General features: G+C 42.0%; 1 protein-coding gene across 2 annotated transcripts in view; it reads left to right on the forward strand.

Annotated features, from left to right (window-relative positions):
* The first annotated feature begins 1,707 nt into the window (after positions 1-1,707).
* The window catches only part of trpv4 (transient receptor potential cation channel, subfamily V, member 4), a 45,873-nt gene continuing 30,611 nt past the window's right edge, over positions 1,708-16,969 (forward strand). Inside the window, exons 1-3 of one of the 2 annotated variants that reach the window (XM_017709307.2) lie at positions 1,708-1,924; positions 11,754-11,852; positions 15,730-16,157. In XM_017709307.2, the coding sequence (XP_017564796.2) occupies positions 11,844-11,852; positions 15,730-16,157 (437 nt within the window). In that variant the 5' untranslated portion in view covers positions 1,708-1,924; positions 11,754-11,843. Of the gene's footprint in view, positions 1,925-11,739; positions 11,853-15,729; positions 16,158-16,969 lie in introns of those variants that run through there. The other variant, XM_017709308.2, reaches the window with a different exon arrangement.

The raw sequence follows: 16,969 nt of genomic DNA on the forward strand, positions 1-16,969 counted from the left end.
CATGCTAGTCTCTTGACTTGAGATGCTGATCTACAGTGTGTTGAATGTAAACTCTGAGCCACTGAATGACATTGTGGGCCTCTCCAGCTTCAGATGAGGTCAGAAAGGTCAGAGAGGCTGAACTCCTGTCCTGCAATCCCTCAAATGGCCAATAGAGGGGGGAGCTATCCACATATTTTTTCTGCCTGAAAAATCCGAGCAGATATGTCATTTTAACATCAAACCTAAGCCATAATCATCCACATGACACGAATATTATGGTTCTCAAGCTCAAATAAGCACCTGCTTACCTTTTTCACACCAATAAAAACTCCAGTTCATCAGTCTGTGAGACAGACATCACACCTGGCAGTGAATTTACACAGCAGTGTTGTTATAATCTCAGTGGATTAGCCCATGCAGTGCTGGCTTCATGTCAAACAGAGGTCTTATACAGGCCTGGCTGTCCTTTCTCTCTTCTTCAAAAGCCCATTCCTGCCATTTAGAGCAGAAAAAAGTCACCTGTTTTATTCTCCTGATGTTTAAAGCAGCAGCATGTAATTTTTCTCTTTTTGTGTCAGACTTTTTACCTCATAAAGACTCACTTTCTCTCAATATTGTGACTTGTGTCAAAATATGACTACCCACTGCACCACCAAGACACCGGTGTGTGTGTGTGTGTGTATGTATGTGTATCTATGTATGTGTGTGTATGTATGTGTGTGTATGTATGTATGTGTATCTATGTATGTGTATGTATGTATGTATGTAAATATGTATGTGTGTGTGTATGTATGTATATATGTATGTGTGTGTGTATGTATGTATATATGTATATGTGTGTGTATGTATGTGTGTGTGTGTATGTATGTATATATGTATGTGTGTGTGTATGTATGTGTGTATGTATGTATATATGTATGTGTGTGTATGTATGTATATATGTATGTATGTGTGTGTGTGTATATGTATATATGTATGTGTGTACATGCATCATTATTTTGAAATTCTGACTAACATCAAAACAATGAGTCATTTCTGAGAAGGTAATTATTTCATGATAAGTCAAGGTTTTGAGAAGATAAGCCGTTATTTCCAGAAAACTGAGACATTTTAAGATAAACTTTTTAAATAACCCAGAAACTGAACAGGAGAAAAATGCAGGCCTTTCAGTTTCTTGGCTTCCACATAAATCTACGGAGCCCCTAAGATGACATGGGATTCTTTTTTTAATAAGACGTGGCCACAAATTACTATACTGGGGCAACAAGTTCCTATATTGAGGCAACAAATAAATATACTGAGGCCACAAAATACTATATTGAGGTAATTTACCACATATAGGCTATGTGTTAAGTGTCTCCTTACTCATGACCTCGACATATTAAACTGTGGCCTCAATATAGTAATTTGTGGTTTCAGTACAGGGACGCATATCCTTAACATAATATGTTGTGGCCTCCATATATTAACCTGAGGCCTCAATATAGTAATTCGTGACCCCATTATATTAACTTGTGGCCACGTCTTATTAAAAATAATCGCCATGTCACCTTAGAAGCCCCTTTGTAAAATATATGCTCATCTTTAAAAAATAAAGCTGCAGATAAACAAAGCTAAGCTACGGGAAGCTAAGCTAGGCTAGGCTAGGCTAACTAGCGCCCCCGGGCGGTGAGTCTCGTCATGATCCGCCGTTTTCGGCTCTTCTCTAAACGGGGCGGTGAGAAACTCCCTGAGAGAAAGCCGAGCTGCTCGGCCCGCCTTCAGCCTGTCCCCTCAGGATGGCTGGACGGTGCAGGTCAGTCCCGAAGACCAGCGAAACTCCTCCGCAGTGACCGGAAACACACTGAACCGGATTAAACCGCGATTCGGATCATCTGAGCGGCTTCAGTCCAGCCCGTCAGCGCGGTCCGGATCAGCTGCCGCGCCGCTCCGCTCCGCTCCGGTAAGATAACAGCCGCTCCTGGTCACTTCAGACCGGACCGAGCCTTTTATTGACCGAACCTAAACTCAGCGCATTAATTTAAGGCACTGAACTAACTTACTGGACGCAGGGTGCGTAATGAATACGCAAATTACGGCTGAAATCAAACGTAAACAGTCTCACTGCGTCTCCGCGCTGAAGGTGAATTAGTCTCACTTTGGGCGGAAAATGTGAAAATAAGCTTGTTTTTTTTGGGTTGTCTTGTTTTAAAATGTTAATTTTTATTATTTATTTTATTATAAAGCGTGGGCTTCATTACACAGACTGTCAGACCGAGACAATCAACCCTAGATCATCAACCCAAACTCCATGTGTTGTGAAGGGGAAGTCCACCGGTTTCCGAAAGTTTCTGCATAATTCACTGCTTGAGATCTAAAGTCATTCAGAGCGGTTTGGTGTGAAGTGGTTGATTGTAGAGACTCGGATGTCTTTACAGTGGTGGTGATGGGAACCAGGGGTCACCATGACTAACAACACGGATATAGCCATTTTATTTGCTACCCAGAACCACCAGTGAACCTACTCGGGTCTTCTTCCACGAGTTTTTTATATGGATTATCGATGATGGAGAAATGATTTTTGCCTTACAACACTGGGCAAGTTCCCCTCCGCCGTGTGTCTGAATCATACGTTTTCACTGGAGGTCATAACCATTTCATGTAGGAGCTTTCCGTGAGGGAGCTTTTAGAGGTGGACATCTGGTTCCTATCACCACCACTGTGAGCGATTCCTCTAGAGCCGAGCGTTTATACCTCTCACCTTATCAGATCCCTCTGGATTCCTCTTTAAAGCACTGCCTACCCTCATTATTGTTTCTTTGCTCAAGAAGCAGTGGTGTCTGAATCACCGGGAGTGTTTGCAGTGTCCACACTATATGTGTACATTAGGAGACGTGCGGAGCAAGTTTTTTCCTCGACCCACAGTGGTCCTGGGAGACGGGCCAGGGACCCCATGTGTAATGAATTTTTTGTTTTCCTCATTCCAAATGGAGCTCCACGTATAAAGGCTTTGACATTGAAGATGGTTTATATGTGGGGGCAGGACCCCTCTTGTCAATGGGGTGGTACCCCCAAGGGTCCATCTCAGTACCTTTAGTCAGGTATCATAACTGAACCATAATCCACTGAAATGATCTGTTCTAAGCTGTACTGACTCCACACACCCCGCCTCGCCTCCAGGCTTTTACTCTACTGCTCTGTTTTAAAATATTCGGTTATGAAAAGGTACAAATACCAACTTTTCACCTGGAGAACCTGATTTAAGCTCCACAATCAGACCTTAAAACCACTGCTGTACCTTTGAGGGAACCTTTTGATTGTTTGGACCTTGATTAATGAAGACCTTTCATTTCTGACAGTGTGCAATTCTATTCGTACTATATAGTGAATGCTGTTTGGGATTATGACGGACTGCTGGACTGCTCTATAACACTGGGAATTACGGGTCATTTGTCCATAGGACTACATTCTCTATGGTAGTGCTGGGCGATGTGTCGTCTGTACTGTGGAGTTTCGGCCAAAGCCTTGGCAACTTTGCAGGACAAGGAAGGAACAAATGGAAACGCTCCTAACTTTGACTGGAACACCATTTGAGCCATTTCTATTGGTCGGATCACCGTGCAGTTTCGACGCATTGTAAACGATGATCTCAAATCATGTCAAATCCTGAAAAAGAGGAACAAATACAAGGTTTTTTCCATCATAAGTTCCTGCTAGGCACCCTCGTCTCCTCACCCCCTTGCCTTCCAGCAGCCACTGAAGCTGAAAGCAGGAAAGATGCCTCAGGAATCACGAGTTGAGGAGAAAAAGGCCAGAGCACCATGGAGGCACAACATCTGGGGACCAGTAGACTTATTTGGCAGTAGCGTTAAAACAGGGGAGCAATAGAACTGTTTGTTATGGTCAGTTCTAGCAGTGGACGAGGAGGGAACAGCAACGCTGCTGCTGTCACTTCTGCCGCGGCTTCCAGGGTGGTCTTCTTCCTCCTTCTCGCGTTCAGATGAACCTCCGTCCTCTGCTTCACCGTCTGTGACTGAGCTCCACTCAGCCTGCGTTCCCCTCACTGCTGCTTTACATGATAAAAAATGCTGAACTAACCAAATAAAATCAGTCAAATCAGTAAAATCAGTCAAATCAACCAACCAAAATAAACTGAGAAATAAAACGAGCGCTCTAATTAGTTACACCCACAGCGTTTTAGGGCAGTTCTCCTAGTTTTAACCTCTCGGTGTGATCACATTAAAAGGCTCCATTCGGGCGATTGTTCTGTCGAAGGCCGTTTAGCTGCTGGTTGTTTTGCTCAGCATCCAATTTGGTGGCCTGTTTAAATGCCAGCGCATAAAATTAGCTCTGTTGGCTTAAATCTGATGGTGCTGGCTGATATCGCTGGGCAGCGCACCACAGATACGCAGCTGAGTCTGGCATTGATGGTTGCTGAGCCTGACTTTTCGTCCTCTGAGATTTATGTTCGCTGCCGAGAGACCACAACAAAGGCAAAAGGGAAAACCAGCAGTTCTTAACTAGACTATGAGAGTTTCCTGCAGGGCACATTGAGACTGTCTATAGAGTTAAAGACAAGAAAATCCACCTGCCATCAATATATAAATGTATAAATACTGTAAATACTAGTACTAAGTACTGCCCTTTTTGAATTCATTGCTTGTGTTATTTCATTTCCAGACACCCCATTTACAAATCTATTACAGATTATTAGCAGTTAGGCTCCGCCCATTCACACTGAAGTTATAAGGAGTGTTTCAGACTGGACTGCTTTTTGAACTAGGCAAAAACAGGACGGCCAATCAGAACAGAGATTATTTACTAGGTCAGTCTTAAAGGCACAGTAATGAAAGCAGGCTTTGTGATTGTGAGGAGTGAAGAGAGGCTGGGAAGTATGATATAAATCGTGAATTGTGACCTTTTTGGTACATAAATGTACAAAAAAGTCACACAATTTCTGTAAAAATGACGTAAAAGCTCACAAACAAGATGCTCTGCCTCACATTTGCCTGATAACTGTAATTACAGTGCTTTACGGGAAGAGTCAGGCCTTCCTGAAAACCTTGGTGTTTTCATGAGGCAGCTGTAACTTATTTCTGGTGGGGTCTCTTGTACGCTCGTGGAGGTCGAGGCCAGTTCCTCCAGGGGGAATCATCCCTGGCCGTAAGATATGGTCAAGGCTGGAAGAGGCTGAACTCAGCGCTGCAGTGGACATGCTCTGAAATGTTCCCACAGCTCACAACCTTTAGTGCTACCACAGGAAAGAGCACTGTCTAATGGGGGTCTCCTCAGGGGGCTGTGGAATGTCATTCTCAGTCTGGAGGAAGCCTTGGTTTTCCTCACATATGACTTAACAGCTTTATCGAGCTGATAAGTTGGACTCTGAATCAGGAATTACAGAAGCAGTGAAAGATGTGATGTAACTGACAGAAAGACTGTAAGAAGACGTCTGTTTCCCGGTTTTGAGCGAATGGGGTTCGTTTATTGCCGCCATGTCGACAGTCATAACCAGTGATGATACTTTTGTGTTGACACTGCGATTGGCAATTTTGCTGTTCAGTTTCTTTCATTGTGTCTATAAACGGGAGAGCTTGAAATGGAGGTTAGATGCAGTCACAAGATTCGCCACAGAGCAAATCTTTCTTTGAAGTTCCTTCAAAGGCGTTTAAGCTCAAAACATTGACCGCCAGTCGACACCTTGGCACACTGTTTTTTAAGTTTTAAGTGACCCTTATTACTCCCACAACGGGGAAATTTCACCTCCGCATTTAACCCATCCGTGCAGTGACACACATCATACACACTAGTGAGCACACACACTAGGGGCAGTGAGCACACTTGCCCAGAGTGGTGGGCAGCCCTATCCGAGCCCTGGAAAGCAGTTGGGTGTTAGGTGCCTTGCTCAAGGACACCTCCGTCATATCGGCTCTGGGGGTCGAACCGGTCACGAGGCCGGGTCCCTAACCTCCAGCCCACGACTTCAACACAACGGTGTGGCTATATTGTAAGTTTCAAAGGAAGCGAGTTAGGCCTGTAGATTAGAGCTTAAAATCATGGAAACAGACCCAACTCATATCTCTGAGATGGCGTCCAAACCTCCGACCTCTGGTTCAGGCAGTTTGCCTTGTTTGTTTATTTTAGCAGGCTTTTAAAAAGCAAATCAATGAATTTCATCACTTAATAACTAAGCTGAATTTGAATAGGCCTAACTTTTTGCACTCAGTTCTCTAAATTTTGATTTGACATACATTTTACTCACTCCTTTTAAGAGGACACCGCCTCTTTACCCATCTGCATCATTCTCGATTGACATCAGCAGCATTGAGCACGTTTACACGCATGTAATCGGATTTCTGCAGTTACCTGATTATTTAAATGGAAACGGCACGCTTTGATTTCTTAGATCCGAGTTAAGGTCTAGAAATCTAGGCTGGATTTTCGCTCAGTGATCAGATTTCTCCCTAGAGCTGTTCTAGAGCAACGCTGAAACCAAACACCCGCTTGATGGAATGAAGCAGTTAAAAGTTCTAGTTGATGTATATTCATATTTTTAGTGTTTTTTAAAAAAGCCACATCATGAAGTTTGAGTATCTTCTTCTGTGACTGTATTGGCTGGTTGCAAAGCAGAAATCTGATCACTCTCTGACTCATGTAGACCCGGAGTTTCCCCATTATATGATTACCCAAGTGCATGTAAACGCGTTGGTCAGATTACTGACCAAATTAGTCATCGCAGTTATCGGATTGTTAAGCGCATGTAAACTCTCATTGATTTAACAGATGCGCCTTCAGGCAAGTCACGGCACAGATCATTCAGCCATCTAATGTCAACTGATAATTATTAGCAGATTGTCAAAGGAAAGACATCAGTGGTTAACGTCCCACTGAAGCAGCGCTTTGAGTTTATCTCTCATATGCCTGAAACTATTATTTGAAAACATTGATAATGTCAACAGTAAAAAAAGGCCAATTTTCTAAGCGACATTTAGGCTGGCATAAGTGAACGACTTAGCCTGAAGATGGCAGCAATTCACTCATACGGCTCTGAAACAGTGAAGTGTGAAGAATGGAGAAATGAAGAATAGAAGAAATCGGGAGGGGGTGAATACTTTATCACAGCCCTGAGCTTTGTTAAGGAGATCTTAACACACTAAGACTTTGGCGTAACCACCACCGATCCTTTATACCCTCCACACTGGAGGTTGACTCAGTGCCTCTCGCCTGCACGTCTTGTTTTGATAGCATATCAGTTCCCCCACCTCTGGGTTTCGTCTCTCAACCATGAGTACGAGGAAAAGCCACACTCATATGTTCAATGTAGAAGCCAGATTAGGAACTGCTGAGATCATCCCACAGCCTCCCCAGAGCTAGTTCTGAACTATTAGCCAGGATCGAATGTACATCTTAGCGTAACGCGTTGTCATTTGAAACTGGCCTTTACTCAACACTGAGGCAAGTGCTGCGATTTAGGCTATTTGGTGAGCAGTGTTGAGGTAGTTACTCTAAAAAGTAATCCATTACAAATTCCTGATTACTTCTGTCAGATTGTAATGGGATTTTACTTCCTGAAATAAGTAACTAGCAACTGCAATTTGACTGTAATAGTTTAAATTATAATCTGTTACACAGGAAAAGTAATTCCCGCAATGCAGTACCATGTCATCCCAACACAGACTGTCGGTGAAGCGTAAACCTCCATTACGTGCTAGATTAGCTTCGTAGCTTAGTCCAAAATGAAAGAAGCGAACGCAGTAAAGCCCCAGATCCGTATGTCAACAGACCTGCTTTAGATTAATTTGATCAACAAACCGTCATCTGGTTTGTGTCGTTTGCGCTGTTTAGCCAAGTTAGCGCTTGCTAACTTTGAAGATAGAGATGACAAATGCTGGATTTCAGAAAGTGGGAGAACACGAAGCGTCTAAAACTAAGCCTGTGAAGACGTTTTAGTGAGCTATTGCTTTGGCTTGGCACTAATTTATGGGCCGTAACAGCCGAGCGTAGCGGTGGAGGAGCGTGTTTCAGGTGCTTGGCGCGAGTCTGACGCTAATCTGAGAGGATTTTTTCCCGCCGCTCCAGCTTTTTTATTAGACACCAGTCAGATTCGCGCTAGTCAACTGAAGTGACTCCCTACATCATTCATCCTTTGAGAGCTAAGAATGGAATTCATGGTGTTTGTGTGCGTGGGGGTTAGCGAGCTAACTTCAGCTACAGTTAGCCAGAGATGAGCGAAGCCGTGTTGGATTAGCACAAGGCTGCTGTAAATGGGTTCTAGCTTCATAATAAATCTCTGTAGGGCTGAAGGTCAACAGACCCTGCTTTTGAATATGAAAGCGATTGTGCTGTTAAATTATATCTGGGTCATTCTACAGAAAGGAGTCACTGGTGTTGCCAATCCTCATTGGTGTTTACACATATTAAAGGTGACACCAGAGACATTTCTAATGAAAAATGCATTTTACTGTGCTATAAAGCATCAAACCACATGTCGTCAATCCACTAAAATATGTACTTTAATCCATTTGTATTCTATTTTCCATAATTGCCTCAATAAAGTCGGTCGCACCAGTGACTTCAGCTAAAAGCTTCATATGAACTCATGAGCTAAATGAGAAAATCTCGGATAACTGAAAGACACAGTGGACTCGCCATATGCTTTTCTTCATAGATCCTCAGAAAACGGGTAAAAGGAAGCCAAGTGATGTCATCAGTGTGACTTTTATTTCAAAATAAGAAATTATCTGTTGCGCAGTAACACGACTCCCAGGGACCACAACTTTTATTATATATTTTAGAATATTTATTAGCCATTTGTTTTTTTGTTTTTTTGTTATTTATATATTCCATAGTCAAGTATAGATTATTGTAGTTAAAATTGGAGAGAAATGGGTTTTCTTTTCTTCAAAATATGTCACTCTTTACACATGATGGTGAATTCAGGCTCAAGGAAGTGTAATTGTTAAAATAAGGGCAACGGCAATATTGAAACCAGGCCGACTGGTTGACTGTAGCAGCGTTTGTATGTTTCAGGGAAACTGTATGGGATCGGGGGAAGGAGGTGTAGACAGGCGAAGACAGAGCCAAAGTTGAGATAAGATTGATCTCAGATGGTGGCCTGTGTGTTATTATTATATACTGATGCTGTTCGATAAAGCGCTCGCTTGGTGGTTAGCTTACAATGGAATGGCTTCTGCTTTAGCATGTGGTGATGTGGTGACTGCTTGGCCACTGTTTTCCAGACTCTTGCAAAAAATACCTGTTAAACCAGCTTTTCCTGGGGAGGGAGGAGTTGAACAGCCCCAGGGCCTCATGAGACGTGCCTGAACAGGATTAGCCGTTGTGTACAGAGGATGGTGGCTGCGTTCGGGAGATTCCTGAACAGTGACTGAACATCAAAAAATCCTCCAGATTGTGAAACCGTCCTGTGAAGTGTAGAAACATAACAAAAATGCAGGACCAGCAGTGATGGGATTTGTTAGATGAGGCAGACGTTCTGTTGTTTCTGAGCTCTTTGAAGGCTCTTTGCATTTGTGAAGTCCCTGTGGGAATGGGAATAGAATAGGCATTGGGCCAGTGAGTCATGACTTGTCCAGAAATTTAGCACGTCAGAGTTGGGACCTCCAATAATGGATGTTGTCATTTCAAAGTTGGGGATTTTTATGGAGCTCTACAGGATGTCAAGGGCATCATTTCAGTTCCAGAAATTATGGGACCCTAACAATTTCGAAAAGGGGTTTGGCCTAAAAAGTAGTTTAAAGAATTCATTCATGGTGGAGAGGCACATGCAGGGCATGTTAAGGTAAAATGTTTTGGTTTTTAGATTTTTCACTACTTCATCATCATCAACATTCCATATAAATCTCAGAAGACTTGTGTAGGTTCACTGGTGGTGAATAAAACGGCTGCATGTATTGTAGATATGGTGACCCCTGGTTCCTATCACCACCACTGTGGAGAAACTGGTCTCTAACCACTTCACACCAAACCATTAAACCACTGAATTTTGCAGAGATTTTGAAGAAAATGAAAACTGAGGAATTTCCTATTAACTTTAGCTACTTTAACTGTGCCACCCCGTTTCATCATTTATCTGGAAAAGCATAGCATGAGAACTTAAATTAAACTAGAACTAACAGAATTGATTGTCCACTTATCAAGACTTTTCTTCATTTTGTCCTCTGGTTTGGAATATTGTAAACTTTTTCGTTTCCTCATCATTCACTTCAACCGTTCTCAGACTTTGATTAGCTTAATGACCTAGCTTAACTGTGAGAATGAATTTAGCCCACTGATCCCTGTCGCTGTTGTCGGAAGAAAACCTCGTATCTCCAAAATGATAACTTTATAGGAGAAGGAAAAAACCTACTTTACTTTTAATGTAAGTCAATGGAACCAGAACTTTTTCCCAAGTCATTTTAGGTCATTTCTTTTAGTCCATCCATCGTGGAATTCACAAACAGTGTAAAGGACAAGGGGCATTTTCATTTTATGTAAAAAACTCAAAAACGTCAAAAATGGAGATACGAGGTCAGCGATATATCAGTAGTGTAGCTCTACTTCAGATTAATTTTTACTACCAAACACACGACACTCTGTTTCTGTCACCTGGATTATGACTTCAGGACAGAAAGAGTTGATCCCATTGTTTAGCCACGTTAGCACTTGCTAATTTTGAAAGAAGAGATGAATTTTGAAAAGTGGGGGAACGCACCGCGTCTGAAACTAAACCTGTGAAGTTGTGTCTTAATGAGTTGTAGCTTTGGTTTATGTTGGTATCGACTAGCATTAACATGTGGGCCATAACAGCCGACCGTAGCGGTGGAGGAGCGTGTTTCAGGTGCTTGGCGCGAGTCTGACGCTAATCTGAGAGGATTTTTTCCCGCCGCTGCAGCTTTTTTATTAGACACCAGTCAGATTCGCGCTAGTCAACTGAAGTGACTCCCTACATCATTCATCCTTTGAGAGCTAAGAATGGAATTCATGGTGTTTGTGTGCGTGGGGGTTAGCGAGCTAACTTCAGCTACAGTTAGCCAGAGATGAGCGAAGCCGTGTTGGATTAGCACAAGGCTGCTGTAAATGGGTTCTAGCTTCATAATAAATCTCTGTAGGGCTGAAGGTCAACAGACCCTGCTTTTGAATATGAAAGCGAATGGTCTTTTAACCCTGTAGTGCATGCATTATGAAAGCAATTAAAATACATACTCAGTTTTTAAATAGTAATGTGTGCAGGGATCCTTTTGGTTTATGCTGCCGTGGGGAATGGGAATGGGAAAAAAATGATACGGATCCGTGTTCCCTGAAGGGGTGAGATCTGGCTTGTGACTGGCTAAATCCATTCCACTGCCCTGCAATGTTGCTTCTAGGCAACAAACATGCTGCACATTCTCATAACTCAAGAGAAAACCTTTTTGAAAATCTGCACTTTTTTTACCCAACTTTGGCTGGAATTACATCAACATTCGTGCCCAATTCCTGGTAGAATAACTGAGAAGCGAACTACACACTGCAAACATGGATTAGCTGATTGACTATAGACTGCAAATTAGAATAAAACTAGTCTTTTGTTTGTAGCTTTTGATTCAGCAGCGTTGTTGGACCACTTTGGCTATGAATGGGTTTTGGCCCTGATATGTTGTTAGCTCCTGCAGCAGGACATCCTTTTGAGTACGGTAAATACAGCTGCCTGACCAAGAGATGCTCCACAGACTGCTCTGCATAGTGGAGCTGAGACCTGAGGATAAACGCTGTACTGTTTGTTTAAACTTTGACATCATGTGTGCTTACTGTTTCTGCAGTTCAGTCCAGACCTTCAAGTGACGTCCTCCCCACCCCATCCCCCCCGACACCCCTGAAGAGGAATTTGGCACCAGTACAGTACTCGAGGGATGAATGAGGTAAGGAGTAGCATGAGCGTGAATTTATTTTCACAGCAGGAACAAAAATCTCTTTCAGAGCTGCTCCAGCCAGACCGTTTAGCATCCAGTCTCCATCGTTCTCTTACCTGCAGCTACTTCTCCACTGTTCAATTTCACCCACGATCATCGTAATTATGTAATCATATCATATATTCAGTGTCTTATTTTTGGACAGTGTTTGAAACCAGCAATAGAAATTGTCCAAAATTTTAATTAAGAGTTAAGAATGTTTGTTTTTTTACATTCTTCTGGAAAGATTCCATATGAGGTTTTATTACAAAAGCGACAATATGTTTGTAAGCTTAGATGAAAAGTTGAAGGTCCAGTATGGCACAAAGGCTTTGAAAGTAGGAGGTGTGAACAGAGTCATTCAGGGTGGTTTGGTGTGAAATGGTTGATTGTAGAGACTCAGATCTCTTTACAGTGGTGATGATAGAAGCCAGGCGTCACCATGACTACAACACAAATATACCCACTTTATTTACTATCCAGAACCACCAGTGAACCTACACGAGTCTTATATGGAATGTTGATGATGGTAAAATAGTGGAAAATTTGAAATAATTTTCTCAAACTAGGGACTATTTTGCCTGGCAACATCTTGTATGTATCCTTCCACCATGAATGGATTTTTAAAATTTCATTTTAGTCCATTTTAGACTAGTTTTTCATTGTTTCACCCTGTTTTATGATTAGGCCAAAGTTGTCTCCAAGCTATTTTTTTAAAAGTTTATAGTGGAGGGGTACTTGGAGGACGTTATATAGGAAAAATATTTCTGGTTTTTCACTGTTTTACCATTGTCAACATTTTAGAAGTTTCGTGTAGGTTCACTGGTGGTTTTGGATGGTAAACAAAATGTTATTGTATTGTGGACATGGCGACCCCTGGTTCCCATCACCACTGTAAAGACATCTGAGTCGCTACAATCAACCATTTCACACCAAACCACTCTGAATGACTCTTAACGTCACTTAATGTATGCTGGGTGGTTGATTTTAATAGTCGTGGTCTTTGTACTCTACTAAAATCTGCATCCCAGAGTAGTTGGTGAGGGTGCATGTTCACATTGATCAATGAAAAGGATCAGCATGTGGAACTGGAGCTTTCTGTGAGCTGCCATGTTTCCTATCACTGTAAGAAAGAGGCTCCATACTGCCTTTATTATTGTTACACTGTGATGGTTTCTGACTGAAGCCAATTCAAATTGCTATAGAAACCCTTACTATTGACTTGTTTCATCAGGATTGCAATAAAAGGCCAATGAAATGTGAAATATATTCAGATTTGTGAGTTTTGAATATTTGTTTTTGACACAAACTACATTTAAATGTAAGAAAAATCTGTGATGTCACATTTATTAAAGGAGAAGGGCTGTTTCAATAGCAAAAATAGCCCCCTATTGCAGGAGTGTTGAAGGGTTACTCCAGTTTCATCAGAGTTTCTGAAGAATGTTTGTAGCTTGTTTTCAGTTATCCGTCTTACTGTGTCCAGTTCAGAAGCTCTGGAAATTATAAAGTGGAAAATTCCATTTCCTGCACCCTTAAAGTATTCAGTCATGAATAAGCGCCTTCAGTATCGCTGCTTAACTTTAATGACGGCTGTGAGCCGAGTGGCTTTTTTGTTGATCTGTAACCGGTTCACACAGCAGCGTTCCTGAACTTAACTGCAGTAAAAGAGCAGAAGAAACTGAACTCAGATCAGCACCTAATGGCAAGAATGTTGTGAATCAGTGGAGGGAGTACAGGACCTGGCGAGTCATTAGCATTAGCAGTTCATTTTAGTGGGTTTGGCACCTGGAGGTACCCCAACATGTTTACTTCTGGCTCCCAGTTCCCCCATTTTTTTCGAATAATGTCTTCACTAATTCCAGGGTTGAGGTGGTTGATTTTAGAGACTTTAGAGACTCTTAGAGATGTCTTTACAGTGGTGGTGATAGGAACCACGGGTCATCATGATTACAACACACATATAGCCATTTTATGTACTATCCAGAACCACCAGTGAACCAACACCAGTATTCTGAGTTTATATGGACGGGGACTATTTACGGCGGGGGCTATTTTGTCTCACGATGTCTTGCGTGAATCCCTCTAATATTGCTTTTTAAGTTTTAAAAATATGTTTTAGAGCAAAACTTTCTCAAGACTAATGTAAAACAGTGTCAGACATCAGGAAACTCATGCATAACCATTTCATGTAATAACTTTCTGTGATGAGTGCCCACCCTCTAGCAAAAAATGTATAAGCTCTTAAAAAAATGAAAAAGGTTAGAACTTTTATTCTTGTACTTTTACGAACATTTACAAACATCCACCTATTGAGCCTACAGTGGTTTAGCTTCAAGTGCTTTTGGAACAAGGCAACCAATCAGAGCAGAGCTTTGAAAATGGTTATGTACAAATAAATTATGACTGTTTTTGGTTCATAAAACCACACAAATAAGTGTACACCAGTTTATGGGTGAGGAGGAGATAAAATATAGAATAAGGGTCCTTTTAAAGAAAAAAATATCGTTTTCAGTTGATACAAACAAGATTTAGGTATTGTGTAATGAAACAAAGTGGTATTGTATCATCTGTAAACAACTCAGCTCATCCTGACCAACAAACAACATTAGTTAAAGCCATTCAGACTGTAGAGTTTCAAATAAGATCCAATTACCTATAGAGTTAGCAGAGCCACATGCAGGATTAAATGAGGACAAGCTTTTGCCTCCTGGCTCTGTGATTGTTTATACTACATGCTGTTGCAGGTGAGCATTTGACGGTGTGCGATTTGCCCTTTCCAGTTTTGTCATTTTGCTCATGACCTCATTTTTCATTATGACAAGGGTGGCATGAAAACTAGGCCAAGCAGGAGTCCTAAAGTGGCAGTTTAGAAAGAAGAAGATAAGATACAGGACACTTGATCATTTAGAAGGTCTAGTACGTTCAGCTGAGATGGTCATTTCTGATGCTCATTAAACAGAAAGATAAAGACGCAGAAAATGCTGCTGGTGCATGTTCAGTGGTTCTTATTTATGAGTCTGATTCCAAGATCAACATATCTTATTTTGTATATTGCTAAATATTTTTTTATTATTGCCTCTAGATCAACACTTTAAAGACCTTAAAACCTGATGTGCATTTTTGAACATGCAGGTTAAGGCTTTCTTTCACATTCAAAACTGGTCAGAACTGAAGGACTGCGATGTTGACACGTTGACACTGCTCGAGAGTTCACGGGTAGAGTGGTAGAGTAGTGATTGTCTGAAGGTGTTTGGTCTTGGAAACCCATTTCATTTCAAGCTCCCAATGCTCAGTTCTTGTGTTGATGTTGCCTCCAGAGGCAGTTTCGAGTGATGGAGTGAGTGAGGCAACAGAGGATAGTCATGTCCATTTCACAACAAAAGCACTTACAGTTGTCTGGGGCAGATCTAGCAGGACAGAAATTTCACGAATTGACTTGTGCCATCCAATGATAGTGCAATGATTAAAGTCACTGAGATCTTCAGTGTGGCCCTTTCTGTTGTCAGTGTTTGTCTATCAAGACTGTGAGGCTATCTGCTTGATTTTATCCTGCTGTTAGCAATAGATGAGGCTAAAACACCTCACCTCAGTAATTAGGAGGGGTGTCCACACTCTTGTCCATACAGTGTAAATTCATTATAGTGTGACAGTGCAACTACATTGATTTTGAATGTTGTAAATGAGCTGTTTTGGTTCTAGTGTCCATGTTCCTCTGTTGGACTAAGTGCATTTTTATCATTTATTATTGTATCATCTTAATCTTACCAAATCTTACCAAAAGAGTCAAATCAAATATGAAGAAGTAAAAGGTGGCATAATAGGACCTTCTATTATGTTTCTATTTCAGGTTTCCTCTACACTACTACGGCGGTACCGCCTGGCCAGGACTGACACAGACAACTCTGTGTCTAATGCGGCAGGAGCCTCCAGTCAGGACACGGCCGAGTCCCGGGACGGCTCGGGAGACGGAGACCCCGCCTTCCCTCTGTCCTCTCTGGCAGGGCTGCTGGAGGGAGAGGAGGGTTCCCCTCCAGCTCCGGACCCTGTCCGGCCCACCGGGCCACCGCATGCAGATGGAAAACAGAACCTTCGTATCAAGTTCCACGGAGCTTTTAAGAAGGGCATCTCAAACCCGATGGACCTGCTGGAGTCCACCATATATGAGTCCCCTGTGGCTCCGGGGCCCAAAAAGGCCCCCATGGACTCCCTTTTCGACTACGGCACATACCGGGCAAACAACAACCAAAAACGCCGCAGGAAGAAGCTCCCACGAGGGTGAGCACGAATAGTTCTCTTTGCAGTTGCGTGTACTCTTCAGAAGGAAGGTGCTGAAAAGGGTCTTTGGTTCGATGCCACAAAAGAACATTTTTGATTCCATAAAGAACCTTTCAATGGGCAAGATGTGCATATGTATGTGAAGTAAATGGTTTGTCTTTACATTTACATTATGTGTTCTGTAAACTTTACGCTGATTCCTATTACATCTCACTTACAAAAAAAAATCTTGGCTCCACTGAAGGGTTTTTGGGGAATGTAAGTGGTTCTTCTGTGACCTTGCTCCAAAAAACCTTTTCAGCACCTCAACAATTTGACATGTTTGCTTCTTTAATTTTGCACTGATCTACGAGGCTAATGCAGCCGACGAGTTACGGATGCTTAAATCCCACCAGTTAGCACGGTGCTAACTGCATTCCAAAATCATCACTTGTGGACTTGTTAAGGAATCTCTAGTAGACTTGATTATGTGGTTTCTGACATGGTATAAAATATTGTAATCTATAAAAATCCATTGCACATTAAACCCATGGCCTTGAAGCCTCAATTTTGTCCATGCATTACATTTCTGCCCATTTTGTCGGACAGTTCTGTCTGTTATTGCTCACAGTGCTAATTGGGTGACTATAAGCTTCCATTACTTGTTAGCTACATTAGCCTCATAGGTCTAGTGCAAAACTAAGGAAGCAAACTTCAGACACCAAACATACCCTGGCTGGTCAACTACATTTGTGCAAGGATACAGTTGTGTAAATTCATTACTCCACTGAACTATTCCTTTAAAGGTGATGAGACGGTGACAACAGCTTTTT

The sequence above is a fragment of the Pygocentrus nattereri genome, chromosome 20, assembly GCF_015220715.1.
Source record: "Pygocentrus nattereri isolate fPygNat1 chromosome 20, fPygNat1.pri, whole genome shotgun sequence".
Taxonomy (NCBI): Eukaryota; Metazoa; Chordata; class Actinopteri; order Characiformes; family Serrasalmidae; genus Pygocentrus; species Pygocentrus nattereri.